Here is a 25,231-nt window from a genome sequence, read left to right as displayed (position 1 = left end):
AAAGAAGGTTCACTGTGGTTGCTTTCCCAAGCCTGTCCTGACCTGGGACTCCTCAGACCCAATATCCTCTGATTTGCACAGATAATATCCTGAATATTTGCGTGATTTATTTTTCATAGGTCTGCTCTCTAGGCTTGTTTTAAACCTTGTAGGTTTATGTGCTGTCGTTACAGGAACTGCTAAAATCAGGCATCCGTTAAGCAGCACGAGGTGTGAACAACAGTTACAGGCAAGAAGTCGTTTCTCAAGTGGCTTGAGCAGACACATCTAAGCAGTTCTGACTGAAGGGCTGACGGGGCTGTATCTTTCTTCCTTTGACTCTTGTCCCCACCACTGCCAAAGCCACTGCACATTCCTGCCTCACCCTTCATCCAGGCACTAACACATATGACAGCACAGTCACCCCGACCAGCTCTGCCATTTGACTGAAAATTTATGCCCTCCCCACTTTCTGCACTGTCTGTTTCCCCCTGAATTTTATTTCTCTGGAGATGCTGCTTTGAAGGGAACACTCTTTCGAAACCTCTCACTTAACCTTATCTCATAATTTTTAAGAATTTAATACTTAAGGCAGCTGGGGAAGACCCTGAGGAAAAGGTCTTTTATTTTGCTTTGAATTTCTAATACTTAGTTTTGCAACTAATGATTGGTTCCAAGTTTTTCCAGGGTTTCAGTTGCATGGGGAGTCTCCCTATTTTTGGGAGCATGGAAGGATCTGGGCAGATGTGTGACTGGAAAGGTTATCTGGGGAGTTGAACTGGCAGGAGTTAATTGTGTGAAAGAGTAGGTGCAGAGTGCTGGCAGTTTGGTTTGGCCAGAGCTTTGGTGTGTGTGTGGGCAGGTGTGTATATTCATATGTGCAAAGCCACTTCAAATCAGGTGTACAGTGATGACACAATTATTTTAGAGAGCCTGATAAATTTGAGCTTGGCTTTGGGTACTCTTGCTAAGCGATTTGAATTTTGAGGTGTTAAATGTAATGGTTTTGAATGGGCTTGGTAATGCCCTGAGACAGTAATTCAGTTTTAATACCTGTTTGTCTCATGACCTACTGGTATCTCAAACCAAAATTAACAGCCCTGTTTTATAGGAGTGTTTAATATAAATCTGTCCCAACCAACTTTCCATTTTTACTACAGCTCAAGGTGTTAGAGGAGGTTCAAAATTAGTCCAGTATCTTATGTAAGTGGACAGTACTTTCTGAGTAGTAAGTATTTTTTTTTCAATGTTTCCAGGGATTTTCTTCCACGAGGATCTGGAATTGTGACAAGACGACCATTGGTCCTGCAACTCATCACTGCCAAAACAGGTAATTCCTTTCTCTTTTTGGGTCAATGCCTGGACAAAGTGCTGATGTATTTCAGCAGGAGGAAAAACTTTTCTAGGAACTTTTGAAGAAAGGTACCACCAGACCGTCTGGAACAAGGGCTTGCTGCTTCAAAGTTATATTCTCAGGAGCAACTAAGTCCATTGTCCTGTCTGGGAAAACAGTAACATATAAATCCTAGAGCTCATAGTGAATTTAGCCAAAGATCACTCTTGAAGCAGTGGAGAAGCGTCATTACATAGAATATGTTTTAGAAATTAGCTTTGACTTATTCATTTCTCGATGAGCTTTGCATCTGTATTAGTTAGCACGCCAAAATTGCTGCACTTCTGCCTTTAACTCTTGCTCCAGTGCACACAGATTTGGTTCCACACAGCTTGTTTTCGTAACTTGTCTTTTTTGGTTGGGCTTACTGCACTAAATAGAGCAGAAGGTAGATTGGGGGGAAAACAAGGCTTCTGTGTATTTGTCTGGTCAAAAATGTAAATATTTTTGTGTGTACCACTAAGCTGTGGGACGTATTGAGATCTTTCACCAGGATTCACCACTTTGTCCCCTTGCAGGGGGCACTTGATCTGCTGTGGTGTAGCTCAGTTCCCTGGCTTTTCCATCATTCCAAATTCTTGTTGTGGTTGCTTCTAAACCAATGTAAACAACAAAAAATACTGGTTTAGTATTGACTTCTACTTAAATTAGTAAAAAGTAATTAAATAACATCCAAAACAGCTTTAAAAAGCAAAAAAAAGAGTGCTCTTTAAATTATGCACCAAGATGAAATGGGGAAGAAACAGTATTGAAACTGCCTGTGACACTTCATTCTGTCCTTATGTGTGAGGTGTAACTAAGCTTCTGTGAGTATTTTTTCCTAAAAGACCTTTGCATTGTTGATCAGGAGGGTAGACTGCAGTCTGTCTAGGCTTCAGGGTTTTTTCTGCTTTTAGAGCACGTTCATACTTTCAATGCCTCCGAGAAATTTTCCATAGTGTTTATGCTGTGGAAGAGAAAGAAAAAACAGTTTAATTTAGCGTTTCTGTATGCTCAGCTTAGAAACTTCAGGATTTCCAAGGGTGTAGTATGCTTACAGTGTTCTCTATATATTAAATATGAAGTTTTAGTTGGAGATATGAACACCTGCCATTTGTGCATATCTGGCATTTGATCTTTGCCAGAGCATGCAGGAATAAATGCAAGGATAAGGCCCAGCTGTGGAGAGTCTCAATCTGATTTTCCCAGGACCACGTAAGAGCAGAAGAAAGAAATGCATTGGGCTCTGTGCTGGCATTCCCAGCAAAATTACTAAACTCTAAGGACAAATGAATTAGTAAGTAAAAACTTACACTCTGACCTCAAGTGGTTACATGCTTATTCATTGACATCCATCCTAAATGGTCCATGTTGTCCTATTCTGTGAAATCATCGTTTTCCCTTGGTTGAGGGGACACTGAAAGGGCTTCTCTCTTTCTGGTATTTTTCCCATTAATATGTTCACAAAGTATTAGTGGCTTTAATTAGGCCTGTAGGCTTTGTGTAGGTACCTTCTCTGCTGAAAATTAGTCCTTCATTATAACTGAAATAACACAATAAGAACTTTAAAAATTCTGGAGAACTGAGCTTCAGCCTAATTTTGTGCTTCCTGGATGTCAAGGCATATTTCTCCCTTTGGGAAATGCTGTGTACTTCTTGTTTGGGATTAGATACCAAAAACCTTTAAAATGCAAGCTTTAATTATTTTGTTACTCTCTTTAAACTTTGTTCCCCTGTTGTTTTTGGTGGTGAAATTCCAAATAACTTTATCTTTTAAGCCACCTTTATCTTTGTGAACTAATTTTAAGAAAGGAAAACAAAGAAAACTCCTTAGAGAAGCACAGTGTTCTTTTTCAGGAAGCTGATGCTGGACTGATTTCTATCAAGTCCGTAAATATCTAAAATGTTATAGAATAATTAGAGGGTTGTATCAGGTTCTTGGGGCTGTAATAAGAACTTATTTCTGATCCAAGGATCTTTCTCAACTCTCTTAAAAGTAGCTATTCTTAATCTTTTAGTATTCCTGGGGAGAGAGGGGGCACTTTCTACACAGGCAGTCAGAGATGAACTGCAAGATAGTTTATCAACATTTTGGAACTGGCTGAGAATCGTTTGGAATGTGAATTTAATTGACAGAGGAGATTAAAGCTTCCTTTAGCTTTGAGCTATTGCAGTCAGGGATGAAGCAGCAGAGGAATTGTGTGCCCACCAAAGTAAGAGGGAACTGTGCCCATCCATTATCAGGGTTGGACATGTCATGGAAAGGGGCAGCAGGAATTGGTTATGAGGAGTTACCAGAGGCCCCCCAAAATCTGAAAGATCTGACACACCTGGGTAAGGAGCTGTTACCTCTGCAAGGGGTACCATGACACAAGTCAGTACAAAGACACCTATCTCATCAGAGGTGTGGAGTATTTTAATTTATTTTTTTTTAGACATTTGTTTACTTCCTCTTTTTCAAAATATTCTATGTAGTTAATACAAAGCTCTTTTGTAGTGACCTTTTGACCTCTTTTAGTCACTAACATATTTTGGTGATCCTAGTACAATTCCTAAATGGCTTGATGGCATTTTCACTCCACATCCATGTAAATACTGTACTCAGTTGAAATACTGGAGGCAAATAGAAAGGTTTTAATTAAGTATTGCAACTGACAAGATAGTCTTAATTAGTTTTGAGTATTTAGTCTGAATTTGATTGTGTGAGAAATACCTAATAGCATAGAAGAAGTCAAAATATGCATGTTAAAAGGATTTACAGTCCTCTGAAAGATTATGGCTTGTTCTGTGTTGTTGCCAGCCTCTGATGGAGCTCAGGTTAGACAATGGGTTTGGAGAAAATGGTCCCAGCTGGGAAGGTGCAGTTTTAGGAGGCACAGGTGCTGGCAGGAGTGCTCGGAGCTGGAGCTTTTACCAGCTGGGCACCACGGCTGGCATAAATTACCCATTCAGAGGAGGTACAGGGGAGGGGTTCTACCTGCCTTTTTTTGGAGTGAGAAGGTGGATGTGAGGGCAGTTTATTTTGCGAGACTCTGATTTCCCAATTCAGATAAAACACGTGCTGGTTCGTTCCGTGTTTGACTGCTGCAGTGTTAGATCCAGGGAGCTCCTGCTTTCTCACCAGGACAGCATTTGTTTGAAATGTTGTGTGTTGTGGTATTTCAGGAGTTCCCAGTGAGTGTAGAGTGCTGCTCTCTCACTTTTTTACTCCTGATTGCTTTTTGAGGAGGAGGAATGCTGAGTGTATTCCTGTAGTTGGGCTTTTAGGTGGATTACCCTCTGTGTAAGATGCAAGTGCTGGCACACAGCTGACCTGTGATGAGAATTTTGTGGCTCTATGAGTGTTCAGTTGTCTTGGAGCAACACAACATACCTTATGCACAGCCCAGTTAGTTCCATGTCATCTCCTAATCTTCTCTCTGCAAGTTTGGCCAGTGTCACTGGGACTTTGAAATGGTGCTGCTGAGTGAGCTTTGAGAAGGTAATGACTCGAAATGCCTGAGAAAGATCTTGAGCGATGTAGGCTTTTTGTTTTATGGGTTTTTTTCAGCTGCTGCACATTCTGTATAACCTTAAGCAACCTGTTCTTCCTCTTGCTGTGCTTTCTCCTGCCTGTGCAGGTGAAATAATGACTGTATTTCTTCAGATTTGGTAGTATGTTTTTTAAACAGCAGTGGCAACTGAAAGTGCTCTTGGGTTTTGGGTGAAGCCTTTGTTGTAGGTCTTGTCTGTTAAAAGTACATTACCTGCTACATAAATCCTGGTATTTGTTATTTGTATGTTAAATGTCTTGGCTTTAGGAGAGTTATTTTCATAATTTTGTTAACTGTTTGTGGAGGAATTTCAGATTTTCTTCTTGCTTCAGCAGATTAACAGATTTTGAAAATCATTATTGAGGTGGACAGTTTTACATGGATGAGTCACATGTACAATACCCACATTTGTTTGAGTTCTGCTAATTAGAATACTAAATGGAAAGCAAACATAAGGTTCAAAAGACATCCTGATTTTTTTCTGAAGTCTTGCACATGCTCTCTTCTATTGAAGTTGTTGAGCTTTAATCCAAATTTCGTTTGCTGGAAGACTACTCCTCAAGCATAGCCATCTTTTGTTGCCCTCTGGTGGCAAAAGCAGTCCTCTAACAGAATATGAAAAAGGTACAAAAATAACTTAGATTGGTTATTTCAGCTAAAACACAAATTGTCTTAGAGACTTCATCAGCAGGAAGGCATCTGGAGGTCCTAAAGGACAAAAACTAGAACAAATGCCACAGTGCCAGTAGTAGGGAAGAGTCGGGGCTCTGGGCAAGGAGGAGAGGAAGGCAGTGGCTGCTGTCTTCTGAATGCCACTCTTGGCAGCTCCTCGTTCAGATGATGAACAAGGAGGCTGTAGAGACCAAAAACATTATTGAGGTGCAGAGCCCAAAAGCTAAAAAGTGACACCACCACGGGGAAAAGGAGGCAGGGACTGGAGACCCCTTCCTGAACCAGTGGAAGGCTCATCACCCACACAGGACTGATATCCTGGAAAAGGGATAACGCTGCTGGTCTGGAGCCTGAGCTTAAGCCCAGTGAAAGGTTGCAGGGACTGCAGATGTTCCTGTGCACCTGCCAGTGTCCCTCCTGCTGCTGCTGTCTGTGCTGTCTGAGCTGATCCGCAGGGACTGCTGAGCTCTGGCAGAGGGGCTTGGAGGGCTCAACCAGTTCTCCCATCAGCACAGTGAAAGGGGCTTCAGCTCACGTTGGGACAAATGAACTGTACCCACAAATACCATACGAGTGGTTTAGAAAGGACTCCTGTAGATGGATGCACAGCTGTTCCTCCAGGTCATGTTAAGTGTTTGGTATTACTGGTAGGATGACAGAATAAAGTGTGCTCATTAAGTCTGTGTTGGGGAAATACCAGTGAGAATATAAAAGATACTGGGGGGCAGAACTGGAATTCAGATTGCTTGCAAAAGAAATGCCCCCAAATTTCCAGGAAGGAATTCAGTTGGGATAAGGCTGTTTCTGTACTGAAAAGCTGGTACTGATGTTTTCAGAAAAGGACCTGGTGCTCCCAGTGAATCTCTAACAGAACATAACTCACTGATGTTGAGCTGTTGTAAAACGCAGAAGGGCATACTGTACAAGATGCATCACACAAATGCAGTCTTACAAAGTAGTAGTTGTGCATTTTCTCAGTCCTGGGAAGGAGAGAGAGCTCTGGTGAGAGCTCTGCCTCTGTGACTTTAGGAAAAATTCCTGGGGGATGGCTGTGTGAGTGACTGGAAGTTTGGAAAGCATGATCAATAGGAGAAGGTTGAAGGAACAGGGATATATTTCTTCTACAAACAGAAAGTTTCAAAGATGTGAAAGATTATTGCATTCTCTGGCACGAGTGTCTATCCTTATAATTAACCATTTAATTGGTTCCTAAGAGCATGACCTGGTATTTTATGCCAGCTATTTTCATCAGATCTACACTGTTTTCAATATTTGTCTGTCTGGTGCTGTGATATTCTTGCAGTCCTCTGCATTGACAGTATTTTCTGGTTTGTCTTCTGGAAATACGAGGGTACTTCTATTTCTTGTAGCCTGTCTTCTTGAAGGTTGAAAGGGGAATACCTCAGTTTGAGTATTTCATCTTCAGCTTGTGAGCAAAGCTGCAGAAATGGTGATGTAGAAGAGGGATTATAGATTAAGACAACAGGGGCTTTTGATAGTGCCTCTCTTTTCAGTGCAGCACTATTGAATGATTTGCTGCGGTCCAGATTCACTTCACTGCATTTACTTTGCTCAGAAAAAGCTGGTCCATCCTCAAAGAAGAGGTGATGTACTTTTTGCTGACGGTGTTTATTTGCCTGTTTTTAAAAAGCTCTCTTGAAATCACCTTTGAAAAGCGTTCTGAGGCTTTGTGAGGGGCTTTGTTGGAGTTAACAAGGCTGTTGTTGCTTGGGTGACACCTCCCTGAGGGGCTGGCAGATAGAAGGTGCAAAAATAGCAGATATTCCCCCTTTACTATATATGTTTAAAATGTTTGCTAGAGGTCTACAATTTGATGAGCCACCCTTTTGGAGAACTCACAAGCTCTTTTGAGTGTTCCAGACTGGATACAATTACCAACTTGGAGCAACTGAAATCAGGTTGAGAGGAGTTCTGAGTCCTGCTCTCTCATCTGGGTGAATTCCTGACCTCTGGTAACAGATTGTTCTGTGCAGGGTGAAGTCTTGGAGCTTTGTTAGGTCTTGGACTCAGCCTGATGTGGATCAGGGATGTTTTCCAAAACATCTCTTATGTATTTCCAAGGGCTGATCCATGTCTTGTCACTCAACTCTCTTTGGCTTAGAGACAGATGTATGGAATATCTCAAGTGTGGATGTAATTTAGATGGTTTGAGAACAGCAGTGACTGTTTGTTTATTGGTAATAACAATATAAAATCATAAACAAGACCAAATCGTAAAAGTATAGGGAGATATAACTGACTGGAAAAATTAGGAACATTTAAAAAGATGTTGTTCCATAACACTTCTTTGTATCATTTGTCTAATTTAGTAAAAATTGGAGAGATAAATAATCACTTGTGGATGCACTGAAGGAACTATGCTGTGGTAGCCTTTTCATTCTACATTATCCAAGGTGCTTTTAATGAACCTGGGGGGAAAAAAAGAAGCATTTTACATGCAAAGACTGTTTTAATTTTGTATCTAATTGTTCCTTCTTGCCATGTAACTTCCTTTCCTTACAATAAATACATGTCTGAAAGCTGGACATCAGGCAGGGTCATTCTTTCGTTTCTCACAAAAATGTAAGTAAAAAATGTTTCCTTAGTGTTGTTCTGTGGATGAAAGCTGGAAAGGGAAGATGGCATTAAAGCAAGTGCTCCTCCAGTGTGGCTGAAGGCATCACTGCCAGGGACAGGCTGAGGGCTGAAAGGAGCCAAACAAAGCGTCGCTTGTCCTGTGGAATTTTCATTCCGTGGACTGCGTGTGGCACCACAGGTTAAGAAATCCCGGCAAAGTCGATTCCTGCAGCTCTGGTGGGACTGCAGATGTGGCTGGGAGGGATGAGTTATTGATAAGCATTAACACAGCTGAAAAGTAACAGATGTTTTTATTTGGATTACCTGGGAGCCGTTTCGGAGAGCGACTCTCTCTGTTCCTGAGTGGGAAGTGGAACAAAAAGAAAAGCTTCCTTGGCAATCAGCTGAATCAGTCAACTGATTCCAGCTCGGCACCAAGTATTAATTGCTGAATTTAGAAAGATTTTTCTGAGCAAATCTGATGAAAACCTAAGAAGGATACATTGTTTTATGCCAGGAGCAGTGCATGAAGAACTGGAAAAAAGTATGTCAGCTCTTTTTTTAATGAGGTAGCTGTTTTCCAACTTTAGGATGACAGATTTTACAAATGTAAAATCTGAAATGTGCTAGAGCAACAGAGCTCTTTTATTTTGTTCATGATGTTATTTTAAATTTTGAAATATTTGAATATTCCTTGACTTTTTTAATAACCAGTTGACAGTGAAACAAAGCCCACATTCATTGTCATTTTGCTTCTGGAGCTAAAAAAAAGAATATAAGATATTCTGGAATGTTTATATTGTCAAAAGTGAGGCAGAGTTAGTTTGTTGTTGTTGTTGTTGTTAGGTGCTCTCATTTTTAAAACAAGTAATGTATTTTTGTCTTAACAAGGGTGAGTTTCCTTGTTCTTTGCACTTTGAATCAGGAGGGATTATGGTATTGTATGGTATTTAGGAAATGAGGAGTTGTGTTAAAACATTACAGTCTTTTTAAGTGATCTTATTTTCATTATGGACTTGTAAAAAATTACAGAATTTCTTTGCTAAATTTGGGCATGACAGGGGCTGTTAGTGTTTGAAACAAATGCTAATAATCTTTCATGATACAGAATTTGAATTACTTTTCAATTTAGTGATGTATTACAGGCAAATGTAATCAGATGAAGAGTCAGAATCTGATTCACAATCTGTTCCTTATTCTATTACTGTAAATGGCATCTAATTGAATCTTTCAGGTTGTTCCAGAAGACGATGTGCTGAAGATAAGAGCAGCAAATCATATCCAGTCAACTTGACTTTTTAACTAAACCTTTCTCATTGCAGGCTGATTTTCAGATGTGTAATCACAATAATGCTTTCCTGATAGCCATGATGTTGTGCTTCTGTGCACACACATCTGAACAACACTAGGGCCTTGATAAGCCTGTGAAATAACAGAGTTGTTGATGTTTTCCCAGAGTATGCTGAATTTCTACACTGCAAAGGGAAGAAATTTACTGATTTTGATGAAGTTCGTCAGGAAATCGAAGCAGAAACAGATAGAGTGACAGGAATGAACAAAGGCATTTCTTCAATTCCTATTAATTTAAGAGTATATTCTCCACATGGTAGGTAAAATCATTGTGCTTTACACTTCTGTCATGTAATATATTCTGTAGCTCTGTTTGTCTAACCAGTGTCCGTTTGTATTTGTTCTCACTGCTCGATCTTCTGGGATGAAAAAGCTTCTGAGGCAAAGCTGAACCAAAAGTGGGTTTGTGTCTGGAAGAATCCTCGAATTCTCCTGTTTTAAGAAACCACTCTCGAGTGGAGAGCTGTTGCCATGAGAGATGGGCAGAACAGAGACTCTCTGCCCCATTTAATATTCTCTTTATTTAAAAATATTCTCACCCTGCCTCAGGATGGAACCACTCTCTCCCCCAGTACATTCATTATTAGATGGTAGCTCATTAGTAAAGACAAATAACAGGAGGTGAGAGACTTAATGGCAGAACTTTTTTGCCATCCTCCAGAGGGATTCCCTGATCAGTGATGTAGAAAGTCACTGGTGTCTCCCTACCTTACTGGAAGTTTATTGTTCCCTGTCACTAAAAACATGTTCAGGCAATGATGGTGTTTGAAGCTGCTCTCTGTTTTAGACCCCCAGTATAGATCAAAGTTTAGTTCCTCTGGTTACCATCTGCCCAATTTAATGAAGACAGTCTAGGGAAAATGTTTCCCATTGAGTCTGTCTTTGATAAAGGAGAAAAGTGTTTGGCTGAAGCACTTTATTTTTCTAACTGGAGAGGGGCTGAACTAAATCCCCTGCCTCAAAGCTTGTTGGTTGAACATGCTGACTCCCGGAGAAAGTGAAAATTTCCTACCTATTGCTCTTACTTCATTTTAGTAAAATCAGTCTTTAGTTTGGCAACTCTGGTCTGTATTAACCAGACCCAAAATATACATCTGGTGTTTTCTTTCTAGGAATAGCATTTTTGTCATTTTTCTAAGGGATACCCCATGCCCCAGCACTGACTGAACAAGCTGGGATGCTTCTAATTGGCACTGTGGCCTGTCCTGGGGAAATCGTGCCAGAGCAAACAGGTTTTCTTAGTGGATTAACTCCTTCATGTTTATTATTTTTCAGAAGAAGTTACAGAGTAAAAAATACCCCCAAACCTTCAGAACAACAATATACCCCTCAACCCCTTAACAGCAATTTTGCTGTGTAAATTAGGACTTTTTTTGGAATTTCTTAATTGGAGATATTGTTCAAAGCATGGTCAGAGAATGACTATATTTAAGAAGCTCAGAAAACCATGCTCATTTGTCTAAGAGCCCTCAAGGTTATTTGGCATAGAATGATACTTATACCAGTTGTAAAATTTAAAATACTAAATAACACTTATAAATTCAGAGATGAAAGACCAGCAGGGAAACAAATACACTTTTCAGATCAGCAGGCATTTTGTTTGAACTGCTGACAATGTTTATGTGCCTATAAAGGTCATAAAGGGCTTTTCTGTGACTAAAATTTGTCTGCAGCCGTGGATGTGTAGACCTGTCTGACATGGAGTGCTAACCAGGTCTGTGATCCTGTGTTTTCCATACAGTCTTAAGCCTGACCCTTATTGATTTGCCGGGAATCACTAAAGTGCCAGTAGGGGATCAGCCTCCAGATATTGAGCAACAGATCAGAGACATGATAATGCAGTTCATATCCCGGGAAAACTGTCTGATCCTGGCTGTGACTCCAGCCAACACTGACCTGGCCAACTCGGATGCCCTGAAGCTGGCGAAGGAAGTGGACCCTCAGGGTAAGCACTGATGGATTGCCACTTTGTGTTCTCAGGGTAAGAACATGATTGGAACTAACAGATCAACTCTTGTGTGAAATGTTATAATGGGAAATATGTCATAGAGAAGTGTATATATCCATTGTCACACAGCCTTCAACATCAACCGTGGGTTAACTCAGTATTGTGCTGGTAATGCTGCTGTAAATGTATTTTAAAAATGTTGTCACTATCCCTTATAAGCAAGTGCAGCAGTGCCTATCCAGGAATTTTTGTAGTACCAGGCAAAATGGACCATGGTGCTGATGGGGTTTCTGAATACTTGCATTATAAATTTTATACAATCATATTGTAGGGATTCTGAGCCTTGTTAATGAGATTTGATGAGCATGTTTCAGCAATTTTGTTCCTTCATTTCCAGACATACCATCACTTGAGTTGCAGCTGGGAGGGTGTGATACAAGCTTTGAGAAGGCTACATATCTGTTATTATATAATTGTAAGATGTAATTGTTCTTCCTGAATCAAAATGATTTTTTCAGTAACCTTTTCCTCCTGTCTCCACCCTGGTCAGGCCTTAGGACCATTGGTGTGATCACTAAATTGGATCTGATGGATGAAGGAACAGATGCGAGAGAAGTTCTGGAAAACAAACTGCTCCCTCTTCGTAGAGGTGGGAACATTTAGTTGTTTGTATTCTTTGCAATCCAGAAAGTGGTTTGGATAAGGGCAGTGTTTGAGAGTCCTGGACACAAATCAAAGGTTATGCTGGACTTGATGAGTTCTTTGCTTTTGTAGATATCTATTCACCAAACATAAAAGATGGCTGTGCTAAAAATATCCTGCAAGTAAAATAAGGGTTTTTTTCTTGTACCTGGAAAATACACTTTATATTCCAGAGGAAGCAAGAAATGTCAGCACAAACTTTTAGCCGTTTTTTTTCTTCTCTGCCAGGTTGCTGTCACTTGTAACACCATAATCTTTTTTTCTTTGCTCGTGACAGCAACAAGCACGAGAGCTTTGGTAATCTCACTATAAAACAATTTACGGTACCTTCCAGAAATCTTCCATCTGATTGTTCTGGCAGCTACTGCCACAGTTGCTCATACTGTTAATAATTTATGGATGAGACAACCATCTCCTCCCATGAGCATATTGATCCAGCAAATGTGAAGGTTTTTTTGTATTTTGTTAATATTACATCATTTATCTGTGTAGACCTGTGTGTCTGTTTTGATTTTTGGTTTGGATTTTTTGTTGGTTTATTTTTGAATTGGTTTCTTTGGGATTCCCCAAAGTTTCATACATTTCTCTTTTTGCATTGATGATTTAAAAATAAGCGTATCTGCTATACCTAAACAGAATGAGCAATTTAGACAGCGTTAAGGGCACTTGAGCACTTGTAAACAGGATCTGAAATGCCTAAATTTGAGAGTTTAGTTCTAGTTAAGGTGAATTCAGCAGTTCAGGCAATAGCTGCATTGATTTACCTGCTGGCTTTGTGTTGCTTTAGGCTATATTGGTGTTGTAAACAGAAGCCAGAAAGACATTGATGGGAAGAAGGACATCAAAGCAGCTCTTCTGGCAGAAAGGAAATTCTTTCTTTCCCACCCATCCTACAGGCACATGGCAGATCGGATGGGAACGCCCTACCTGCAGAAAGTCCTAAACCAGGTAAAACCTGAAGCCTTTGTGGGGAAAGGCAACGTTATAACCATTTATAACCTTTATAACCATGGGGCCAACACAGAAGCTTTATTAAAATGAATGTTGGCCACTGAACCTGCCTTATTCTCTCCTGCTTTTAATGTTTTTAATTTGCACAAGGTAAAAGCAACGCTGTGTATTACTTGTAGCATACAAAGGCTTGCTGTGAGACGTAGTTTCTGCCTTTTACTGGCAGTTCTGTACTTCCCTGTTCTCTTGAATCATGAATATGAACATCAAAAATAAGATTTGTCTCCCTTCCTGGGAGTACACCATCCTATTCCTTTCTTATCACATTCCTCTTAAAGGGATTTTTAGTACTCAAATTTAGAAATCAAGGGTAAAAAAAAAAAAAGCATTTTTAGAAGTCATGTGTCCTGAGGGTGCACTGTGTGTCTGTGCTTTAACCTCAACATGTACACTTTGTTGTAGTTTTTACTATAAAGAAATACTGTGTACTAATGATATAAATGATAAACAGAGTAATCAGAACACTTTACCCACCCAACTTTTACTTTTGCCAGAACCTCTGGTTTATAAGTTCACACCAAACAATGTCAGATCCCACCTTCCTTCAGCTGAAAACAGAGCTATTTCCCAGTCACCTGGAGGAGAAACCCACAGCTTATTGTCCTGATGGAGGCCCTGCCTACAGCAGGCTTAGAGTTCTCTTCACCATTTTGGGTCTGTGTGGCCATTTCTTAGCTTGAACAGCCTGTGACCCTAAAAGGATGCAATTCTGCCTGTGTTTAGAATGTTTTGCCTCTTTTTATATACTGAAAGTTGAATCCACAAGTCCTAGTTTTGGACTGAAGCACAAGCTACAAATACTTTTGGGCACTCTTATCTGTCCTGATTTTCATTACTTTATATTCTATTAAATTTTTTGTGAGCTGTTTGGAAAATTTACCTGCTTTGGTGGGAACTGTTGATCTGCTGGTGCTTTTACTGTGTGTACAATATTATTTATGGGAAGATCAGCATAAGTTTTGTCCTTAAGGTAGTGGGGACCTGTTAGTGTTTGTGGTTTCAGGTAATAATTTGGTTTCTCTGCATCCACAAGGTGGTGCTCCAGGGAAACTCCAGCTTTCCATTTGTGCCTGTCTGGGAGTCTGGTGAACAACTTGGAGTTTATATATTTTGGAATATGACATTCTGAATTTATGGCTTCTTTGATTGGGGTTGGCAAAAGGGTCTGGGGCATAGTGCAAGAAACCCAGTTTAGTTTTAATTAAAAAATGGGCACAATGCATGAGAAATTTATGGCACAGGTAAGACATTGATAGTGCTGTCCAAACACAGTAAAACATATATATGCAAAAACAAGAGAGGTAAATTAAACACAGATCTGGTAAGTCTGTTTCTACTCTTGTTCAATTTATTTTCCAGTACATTTAGGTATATTTTCGAAAAAACCCTGAAACTATTGAGTGGTAGAACCGTTTTCAGCCCAAAATCAAGTGCTTAAAAAAGAAAAAGTCGTAAAATCATTAATATGAGGGCAAGATCTCTTCCCTTTAATATACTTTGCACAAGGGAGCAAAAATCACATGGGAAAGTGCCAAGAAGCTACTCTGATGTCTGTGCTTTACTCCACCTCTGGAGTGATGTCCATCAGTGGGATGTGGATGCTCAAGATCTCTTTCCTGTCCCACCTGCAAAGGATTTGTCGTGCTGAACGAGCACGTACAGAACTGGGAAGCACCTTTAGGAAAACCAGCAAAACAGGAGTGATGGCATCAGCACTGAGGGATGAGAGGGCATTTCAAATTACACATCTAACGTGTGTAACTTTTCTGTGAGTGACCAGGCAGGTGTGTGGTAACAGGGCTCGGTGAGTGAGGGGACAAAGGAATTACTGGAGCCTCTTTACAATGTGTATGCACGAGGAATGTTGTATTGTTCTTTAACAGCCTCCATTACTTCAGAGATCAAAGGGAACTGCCCTGGTAAACCAGCACAGGTCGTGGCTGATAAGCTGGGCAGTCAGAAGGAAATGGTTGTGCTCCTGCTTTCATCTTTATTAACAATATAAAAGGACTTTTATTTGCTTTTTTAGCAACTTACCAATCATATTCGGGACACTCTGCCAGCCTTCAGAAGCAAACTCCAGAGCCAGCTGCTTTCTATAGAACATGAGGTAGAGGTTTACAAAAACTTCAGACCAGAAGATCCAACCAGAAAAACAAAAGCCCTGTTGCAGTGAGTGTCTTTTGTCTGCTTGTTTTTTCTTCTTTTTTTTTCTTCTTTGTTTCTGGGTTTAAATCTAAAGATTAGGATATGATTAAGGATTCTATGTGTGAACTCCAAAGAATTCCGTGTTTGATGTTCCTAAACACTTTATATAGTCTACAATTTCAGCAGTTTTCCCTAAATTAATTATAGTAGTCCTAGGAAAGAGAGAAAGCAGAGCAAGGAAAAGATATAAAGGTGGGCATCAGAGATGATCAAAGGTAAGAAACTGCTTCTCATTGTATAGGCACGTTCTTCTGTCTGCCAAAAAGATGACCTCAAGCAAGGGAAGGTCATTGTGTTAGAAGTCTGTAAGATGAGGAGACTGGAAGGAGAGTAGGGAATGCTTCTTTTTCCAGTATAAAAACTTATCTTTCCAAAAGAACTCTAAGATGGCAAGAGACAAATTAATCATAGGTGGTAGTCCTTTATGTGTTGTGCACCTAAGACCCAGAGATCTTTGATAACACCATTGTAAAGGAATGGAACAGAGATGACTGTTCATCTGCCTTTGAATCGGGGGAAGTGGAATCAGAGCTCTTTCTTAACTGTGGCTTTAGCACTATGGAAAATGGCCAGTGCTGACGTTTGGGATTGAACACCAATTGGCACCTGTTGCTTTGCTTCCCGCTGCTTCCTTACCTGCTCTGTTTCCAGGGATGCTTGATATTGCTCTGCAATTTTTGTTCTCCCTTTTTTTTTTTTTTTTTTTAAATTGTAAGCCTCTGCAGCCACTTTTGTGTTCCTTAGAAGAGGAAGCTTGCAAAGGGGGAAGAGAGGTGTAGAACATACCCAGCTCTTGTCTCTTATGTGACTGTTGTCACGTTCCTGCTCGGACTGATTTCAGAGGTTTTCAGCTTTCTGAGTTCTCTGAGGTAGATGGTAACAGCACTGGATTGTGATAATTCAGAAGTTTTGTGCAGGATTCATTCTATAATTAGAAGTCTGAAATTCAGAAGGGAAAAAAATCAGCTGAACTAGAGAGACTTCCTTGAGCCAGCTGAAGACTCCAATTTACTCCTTATTTTTGTAACAACTGTGTCCAAAGGAGTAGACATAAGACAGTTCCTCATGACTTTACTCCAGATGTTTTGGTTGCACAGAGGGCCATCACCTTTGGCTTTTCCATGGCTGGAAGAATTCTCCTGGGTGTTTTTCTGAATGCTCCTGCTGCAGAAGTCTAAGCACAACCAAGTGAGCTGGAGCTTGTGGTACTGACAGCTGCCACATGGCCATGTTAGAAAGATCCAAGGGTCATTGTGGAGAAATAAACTCTGCAAATTGTACCAATTGCCATAAAATTGGGGATATTTTTGGTGGTGGTCATCCCTGTCTGCAGTTTCTGTAACAGTGTCTGAATATGGATGTGCTTTTCTACTCAAATACATAACTTAATGTCAGGACACTTATTTTCTTATCCTACTAAAAAGACTGCTTTCACTTTTTCTTCTTAAAAAAATAGTTGAACATCTATTTAGTAAGTAATAACATAATTTAAAATTGTGTTATCATTGCTAAAACATGAATGTAGCCTGGTACCCTGCTGTGCTTCCCCAACCCACATCATTTATGAAGAAAAAAAAAACAATATACTGTGCTACCTCCTACGAGAGAGAGGGGATGCAGGGGGATGTGTGTAGATATGGGTTTTATGAATTGGCAGCTTGGCTGAATCAATTTTTGTTAAAAGATACTTTTTTCAACTGCTGAACATGTTTTATCAGGCACCAGTAGCCAACAGTACTGAAATAAGAGTTAGTACTTGACGTCCTTAAGTGGTTGTGTTTGTTGTTTTGTTTCTTTTCTCACCCCCTTTAAATTTAGGATGGTACAACAGTTTTCAGTGGACTTTGAAAAAAGAATCGAAGGATCAGGAGATCAAGTGGATACACTAGAACTTTCAGGAGGTGCCAAAATCAACCGAATTTTCCATGAACGTTTTCCCTTTGAACTAGTGAAGGTATTTATCCATCTTGCTGGTGTGCTTTGTGCTTTATTAATTTATTCTTGTGTTCATACTGATAATAGGATAGCCAAGGAAAGGTCTGATTGGAAGAACATACTCTTAAGTGGGGAAGAAATTACATGAAGTTATACTTAAAACATTTGGCTTCATTTCTAGGATTGGATACTGAGACATGCTAAGAGTTCTAAAGCATATGAACTAGAATATAATTATAGTCCTAGTTCAGCCTAGTTTCTGTGCTTTTCTGTTGTTTTATCACAAATGGCATCTTTCTTCTGGTTTAATGGGCAGGCAGACAACTCCAGTTGGTAAATTTATGTTCAAGGAGCTACTATCTATTAAAATTAGAGTTATGGAAAATAACCATTTTCTGTGTGTTCTACTTCCTATATTCAGTACATTAAACCAAAGCCAGCTTTCAGTCCTACTCTTTCATAGGGAGCGGTGGAGCAGGGTAGGTCCCTTCCAACCCAAATTATTCTATAATTATGATAGTTGGGCTTACGTAATGACCCCTTCATTTGTGACAGCACTAACTTCTCTTCCAGCTAGCTGACTTTGAAAGAAACCTAAAGAAAAGCTTTATAACTTCATAACTGAAACAACTCCTCTCTTAAATTTGGTTGAAAAACAGTAGAGTGGGAAGGAGAGGATAAACAGATCATAATCACAGAAGATGCACCTCTTCAAGAAACCAGGCTTAAAAAAAAAAAAAGTGGCATCTTCCAAGTCCTGTTTCTGGCTTACTCTGTCAGCTCTACAAAATCATTCCAGCTATTTGTATATCTGGAATGCAAGGGGGTGTGATTTTCAGCAATCCTTCCTGCTGCCTGTAACCTGAGTGTTAAAATGTTTTAAAATACTTATGCTTTGTTTAGAGTAATAAGAAATTACTATTTTGTCAGTTGAAGTTGCCTCTTTTCTGGTCAGACTGGGAGAGGTAATATTTTCTGTTTTTTATTAAGAACTTCCCCTAATACACTCTCACGTGCTGTTGTTCCTCTAGATGGAATTCAATGAGAAGGAACTGCGGAGGGAGATAAGTTATGCCATCAAGAACATCCATGGTATCAGGCAAGTGCTCCCACATTTCCAAGCCCAGTCCCATTATACAGGTGTAACATCTTTGGAAAGCGTTGCTTCCAGGCTTTGGTGTTCTTTGTGTTTTGGAAAATGTTCCTCGTGTTCCTTGCTGAGTAAATTCTCAGAAGGTTGACATTAGTAGTTGTGGTGCAGTGTTTGAGCTTTCCTTGCCTTGTTGATTTTTTTTTTTTAATATATATGCATAATTTATTTGCCAGGGTAGACCTTGGTGAGCAGTGTTTGAAAGAGAAGTAGGACCCGTTTGTTTAGGACTGGCTGTGGGAGGTGTCTGTACATCTGGAAGTAGTTTCTACTTGTATATCTTTCAAGCATATTTCTGCTTGTATATTGTTACTCAGAATGACACTTTCTTGAGAAAGAAGAAAATTTAGTTCTGTGGAAGTCTCTTTGCGTAGAGATTGTTATCACTCAGCTCTGAAAATGAAGATTTGAGCAATTCAGTAAAAAAAAAAATCTTCCTTGCATGATGTTTTTATTACTGTCTGACATATTTTTTTATGTCCACAGAACAGGTTTGTTTACTCCAGATATGGCATTTGAAGCCATTGTTAAAAAACAGATAGTTAAGCTGAAAGGACCTTGCTTGAAAAGTGTGGATCTGGTGATGCAAGAGTTAATCAACACCGTCAAGAAGTGCACTAAAAAGGTAGCTTGCACATAGATCTGGTAATGTAAGTAAAATGTAATAATGTGGTAGAGAATGTAAAACCTGTCTTGCATTTTGTGGTGTTGCAAGAGATTTCTGATCCAGTCACTTGATTACAGAGTAAGACTTTCTCATATAATTACATCTGCAAAGCTCTCAAAACAGAGTGCAATGATGGAAAAGTTCTTTTTTTTTTTTTTTTTTGATTCCTCTCTTTTAAATCTTATGATGGGAGGTGTTTCTGGGTCAGGTGATGCCCCCAGCTTCCTCTTCAGAGCCATGGTTACAGTTTTTAGCTGACTGGCTGTATTCACTCTCACCTGTCCATCTGTCTGTCCCACCAGCTCAGTGCAGGGGACAGAGCAGCAGGTACAGGAGCTGCTCTGGGATGTGAGCACAGGTTTGATGAAGTGGTTCAGAAATATCCTGTCACAGCCTCTGCATTTTTCTGAATAAAGCAGATTTTTTTATACTGATGAGCAGGTAAAGAGGATATTTCTTAAAACAGGAAAGGCAAAGATTAAAGAGAAGCAGATTCACCTCTATATTTTGAAGGGAGTTTCCAGATTTTTTTCACTTTTGTCAAAGTTTGGAAGACGCATCACTAGGATTAATTATGGAGATGCTTTTCCCAAGGGTATTGGGCAAATTTACCATTGTATTTTACTGTTTATATTTTTTGTTATATAAAGATGTTGCCGCAAGGTGGAGCCTTTAAAGAACAAGAAACTTAGAAACTATTTGAAGTGCCACTTTGGAATTAGGCACAGTAGAAAAGAGGAAACCTCACCCCAAGGCTGATAGGCTGTGTTTTCATATGCCTAAAGTGTCTTTTCATTTATATTCCATGGAGCAAAAGCAGAGAAACAATTTAAGGGTTTAGGTCTCTGCAGTTTCTCTGAAGAAAAGCAAGTAAGGCTTGCTTTGCAGCATGGCTAACTCTGAGCTCAGGAATTCATAGTATTTGCTTTCTTCCAAAGAGGAAAATTGGAGGCTCCCTCTGTTTGTGTTCCACTGAAGCCACCCTGCAGGTGTAAACTCCTTACCTTTGTGTTTCAGTTGGCAACATATCCAAGGTTGTGTGAGGAAACAGAGAGGATTGTTGCCGGCTACATTCGGGAGAGAGAAGAGAAGACCAAGGATCAGGTGAGAGTAAACAGGAGCTCTAAAAGTTTGGAGAACTGTGTAAGGGAGGAAAGTTCTTACATACAAAGTGCAGTAAAACAATGAAAGTTTTTTTTTTTTTTAACAGGCTTCACGTTTTAGAGGGGGAGAAAAACTGCTTCTCTATCGCTGAGCTTCCACAGAGCAGACTAAAATTGTTACAGAAAGGTTAAGCAGTGGCTTGTTCCTGTGCCATTGTGGCCCTTAATGATTAAACAACTGCATACAGAAATTGCCAGTCTTTTTTCTACTTTGTTTCCAGGTGTTATTAAAGGACCCATTCCATCATCTAATTACAGCAATGCTCACAACTAATGGTATCCATACTCTTGCAGGAGTGACAAGGTTCCCTTCAAGGTCACAAAATGTAAAAAAAAACCCCAAAAATTCAGAGAAACTTGTTTAGAACATTCATCACCCAGCTAAGCACTCCAAATCCAGGAACTGCAAAGCTTAGATTACATGTTAAAAAATCCACTGGAAGTGGGAACAGGAATTATTGTCTGGAGAGTGCAGTGTGACAACAGAAATATTTGAGGAAGAAGAGCTAGGCAGACCTCCTGAGTTGTTCTGCCCCTGTACAAACTAGAGAACTGTGCAACACATCCTGCTCATTTTCCTTTAATCTGTGCTGCAAATGTAGTTCTTAAAAATAATTAAATTTATTTGCTGGGCTTGTACTTGCAGGGAGTTCTAGTTAGAACATCCAGTTATCTCAAAATTTGGGAGAAGATGCGAGTTACTTAGAATGATTGAGTCTTGTTTTCCCATTCTTCATCATGTGCACATTTCTATTTCCCAGAACCAAGCACAAAGCACCAGCTTTCTGTAAATACCAGGAATTGTCCAAATGGGGTATTGTCACTTATTCATAGCATTAATTATGCTGTTATCATTTTCATTAATAAACCAAAACAATACTGAGGATATTTTCAGAGGTAAGAGATGGAGCAAAAAATAATGGGGGATTTTGATCTAAGTGAGGCCCCCTAATGTCCTCTGGAAATTGTGAAGAATTTGGGAGCGATGCTCTGTCTGAGGAGCTGTACAGAAATAAAGCTGTACACTTGGAAGAGATTAAGTGCTACCATTTGGTATGTGTAGGTTCCTTCCTTGCTCCCTGCTGATACATGGAAGCCTGAAAAGACAGGGGGAAAGTGCAGTCTTTTGTTCCAGGAGCTGTTGAAGGGTGGGAGTGAACTTTTGCTAATATTTTAGCAAGCTTTTTCCCTGAGTTAGATTATCAAGTTTGAATCATATTCAGTCTCTGGGCTATTGAAGGACTGACAAGTGCTAAGTACACAAACCATTCTGTCTTGTCTTTGATGACCCATCTCCCAATCCAGATGTGCACACCAGAATTGCTGTCTAGTACCTGGGCTGTGCATTTTCTGGGTCAGGGCTTAACTTCCCCATCACTGCTTGGTGTGGCACATAAAGAAAATGGAGGTACCTGGATTTTAGGTTTACAGTTCAGGTTCTTTGCTGGCTTGGCTGGGATGCTACAGATAGACAGTTTTACTTGACTTGCATAATTATTAAACTCTCTCAGGCTCTGGATGATTGATCTTAATGGAGTGGGCCAAGAGAGTGAAAAATGAGGTCTGTCAGGAAAAAAAATAGGAAGAGGGAATAGCTCTTCTGTAGTCTAACTTATTAAACAAGCGCAGAAGCAGTGGAATTTAGAAAATATTGCTTTTGGCTTGAACAATTGTTAAAGCAATATTCAATAATGCAGAAAACACAAAAGTTCTGGGTTTTATTCCCTTCCTTTCCTTCACTCTTTCTCTTCCACTTTACCCATATTTTTTTTCTCTCCTCTCTCTAATAGATGCTGCTGCTGATTGATATCCAGGTTTCTTATATCAACACCAACCACGAAGATTTTATAGGCTTTGCAAAGTAAGTATGTAGAGACTTTGTTGGGAAAATACTGTAAGGGTTTGTTTGTTTGTTTGCTTTTATTTATTTATTTATTTAATTAAATTGAGAACACAAGTCCTGAAGTGTGGCAGTGAAAGATGCAAGCTGCAGAGTCCCAGACATGCATGTTCTTTCTCAGTATACAGAGTGTTGAACTCCATCCCACTTGCAGGGGAGTCTTTCCTGGTTTCAGTGAAGCTGAAGCTCATGCCTGGGTCTGGAATTACACGAAGCAGCTTTGGCACATCCATTTCAGGACCGCAGAAATGCATAATATTGGTGGTCTTTCCACATTGCTGCTGATGCATATTTTGGGAGCTGTGATTCCGTGTGAAACAGTTTTACTCAGAATGATGGATGTCACAGAATTTGAAGTGTGCCTTCTGTTTGGCTGTAGAGAATAATAGTAGCAGAATGCCCTGCAGGGCCTGATTTGATGTTCTCCTCGCTTAATTGAAAAGGCTGTGAGAATATTCTCCAGAATGTTCTCCCTCAGTTTCCAGCAATTTGTGCCTCAGGGACTTCATACCAGCATTTTGACACCAGTAAAAACATTAAAGATGTCTTCACTCTTTGAAGAATAAATACTCCTTCAGTCACATTGGTTTTATGAATTGTGCTTTTTGCCATAACAACCTTTGGAAATCACAGCAGGTTTCAACCATGTGGGATGCTGGCAACGGTTTGGCACCAGTGTCCATATTTTACTCTGGCCTGTTCAAGTTAGCACTGTGCAGGAAGGGCCACATCTTTGGCCTTATGCCTTGAGGGTTTCAAACGTGGAGTTCAGTAAGCTGAGAAGGGAGAAGGCAAAGCCAGGCACTATTTATGTGTTTGGTTGGAGCGACTTTCTCTAGAATTGTTTGCAGATCCTAGATATCTTTATCAGTTCTCTTGACAAATGACAGGATGTTGTAGGAATGGTAGGTGGCCTTCTAGAGGTCAAGATAACAACCTGCCTGCTATTTACTTCTCTTCATCCTTTTCTGACAGGAAAAAGCTTGCTAAAAACACTCCGTATATATTCGTGGTGTGTGCTGTGACCTTGGGAAGTCACATAGTCCAACCTCCTGCTCAGAGGAGGGTCAGTGTTGAGTTCAGACCAGGTTACTCAGGGTTTTGTCGAATCAGATCTGGAAAACTCCCAAAATGGGAGATCCTCCAGCTTCTCTCTGTAGCCTATTCCAGTGTTTGCCTCTTCTCACCGGGAAAAGACTTTTCCTTGCGTTAAGTTGGAACCTTCCATGTTTTATAATATTGGATTCTGGAGTGCCAGGTGTATCTGAAGCTATTTCAGCATGTTTTTCCCCTGGAAAAATTCTCCTCCTGGATGCTGCTGCTGTGGCCTGTAGTTCAGTCCATGCTCCTCACTGCTGTGTCTTTCCCAAGGTGTTGCAGTGCCTGAGTTCAGTTTCTTGGGAAAGCTGCTTCCTCTTTTTGCAGCTCAGACCTAGAAATCCCCAGCCACTGTGCACAGGGTATAAGTAGTTAACAAGTGACTCTTCGCTTAAGTTCACTGGTAAGTTTAAGCAAGAGTTACTCTAGGTTGGAACGGGTTGGAAGCAAAGTATCCTTGTTGACTTCTGCTCAGCTGGAAAAAACAATGTGGACAGCAAAGAACAATTTAAAATATGTTCATTTATGAGCTCAACGGAAGAAAATAATAATTTGAAACTGTAAGCATGGTATTGTTATATCAGGTATGTTAGAACTTGAAAATGAGTAATTTTTGGGTAGCATGTGGTCTTCTCCAGCTTCTGAATGTCCTGGACTATGGATTCCTCAGATTCCCTGGTGTTTCCTTCCCTTTGCTGAGGCTTCTAGCCCCTTGTCTCTTGTGCCCGCAGCATTTTAATAGTGAACCTTGGTCATAAGAATGAAAGCACAAGACATTTCAAACTGCCTTGCAGCATTGCAGGGCCTGAGGCAGGTGCCTCAGGTGTGATGTGAACTGTCTTGAGAGGGATTTAAGAATGCCAGTATTTAGAACAAATTTTGCATATTTATGCAGTTATGAAATCTTAGAATATCAGTGTTTGTCTCATTTAGCAGTACAAGCAGTAAAATTTTGGGATGGGGTTTGTTTCCAGTCAGTGTAACTCAGGCACAGTTGTATGCTTCAATTTACAAAAAGAGTAATTTGTATTTAGAACAGTAAATAGAGGACCAATGGATGGGCTATTTCTAAAAGCCATGAGTTTCTTACTATGATGTTCAAGGTTTAATTAGCTTTCCTAAGATGATAGAATTTAAAAAAACCCACAAACCAAAAGAATAGCAATTAAGTGTCCTAAAGCCATGCCAGGTGTGTTTTGGAATTGTTGATGGGTTAGTGCTGTGTTTTCTGTGTGCACATTATTTGATCATAATTGAGGCACCAAAGCTTTTGCAACTCAGACGATGCACCAGGGACGTGCAGTGCCACTTGGGCAAGAGGATCAGGGTGATAGGGAGTTCCATGCAGAGAGCAGGCACACAGAATAAATATCCTTTTGGATCTTCCCAGAGGCAGCGTGTGGACTGCTGGTTTAATGGATCTCCAAAGGGCGAGATCAGAATCTGGAGGGGGTTGAGTTGGTGCTTCAGCAGTTCTTTGGAGCAGCAGCTGCCCAGAGAGCAGTGGCAGGATTGACCTGCAGGCTCTGATCCAAGCACATATTTTTGCCTTTCTTTTTCAGAGCAGCGTTTGTAGCTGATCTAATCCATGGATGCTTTCTCCTTCAGTTAATCAGTGCCTGGTGAAATGGTATAATCTAATCCAAACAAAACTTCCTGTCGCCAGTGCCCGCTCTGGTGGTTGAGTAGCCAAAGCCTTCTCTCTGGACTCTTTTATTCCTCTTTCCAGCAATATTTTAATGTTGTGGCCTAACACAAACCAGCACATAATGCAAATGCTCTTAGAATTAATGACAAGTTGTTTGGTTTTGGGACAGGAGTGTGTTTTGTTTCAGGAACTGGGATTACCAAAGTTCAAGAATTGAGCAAAATACTTTAAATATGGTTTAATTTCAAATGTGCTCTATTCTTATACGACTTCAGCTTTGAACCAGCTTTGGGACAGCTTCATCCATTGGTTATATTT

At 40.1% G+C, this 25,231-nt stretch overlaps 1 protein-coding gene across 10 annotated transcripts in view; it reads left to right on the top strand.

Annotated features, from left to right (window-relative positions):
* DNM3 (dynamin 3) overlaps positions 1–25,231 on the top strand; it is a 172,596-nt gene that overhangs the window by 19,514 nt on the left and 127,851 nt on the right. For all 10 annotated transcript variants that reach the window (XR_003572575.1, XR_003572574.1, XM_027895874.1 and 7 more), the window contains exons 2-12: positions 1,236–1,309; positions 9,590–9,739; positions 11,225–11,428; positions 11,982–12,080; positions 12,921–13,081; positions 15,174–15,316; positions 17,171–17,306; positions 18,319–18,386; positions 18,924–19,062; positions 20,122–20,208; positions 22,058–22,128. Coding sequence is in view for 8 of the 10 variants with exons in the window: in XM_027895874.1 (XP_027751675.1) it covers positions 1,236–1,309; positions 9,590–9,739; positions 11,225–11,428; positions 11,982–12,080; positions 12,921–13,081; positions 15,174–15,316; positions 17,171–17,306; positions 18,319–18,386; positions 18,924–19,062; positions 20,122–20,208; positions 22,058–22,128 (1,332 nt within the window). In the remaining 2 variants the exon portion in view is untranslated. The remainder of the gene's footprint in view (positions 1–1,235; positions 1,310–9,589; positions 9,740–11,224; positions 11,429–11,981; positions 12,081–12,920; positions 13,082–15,173; positions 15,317–17,170; positions 17,307–18,318; positions 18,387–18,923; positions 19,063–20,121; positions 20,209–22,057; positions 22,129–25,231) is intronic.

The sequence above is a fragment of the Empidonax traillii genome, unplaced genomic scaffold (assembly GCF_003031625.1).
Source record: "Empidonax traillii isolate 1590-97213 ecotype Southwest subspecies unplaced genomic scaffold, ASM303162v1 scaffold474:size1423191, whole genome shotgun sequence".
Taxonomy (NCBI): domain Eukaryota; kingdom Metazoa; phylum Chordata; class Aves; order Passeriformes; family Tyrannidae; genus Empidonax; species Empidonax traillii.
Note: the sequence above shows the minus strand (reverse complement) of the source record. Positions and strands in the feature narration are given on the sequence as shown.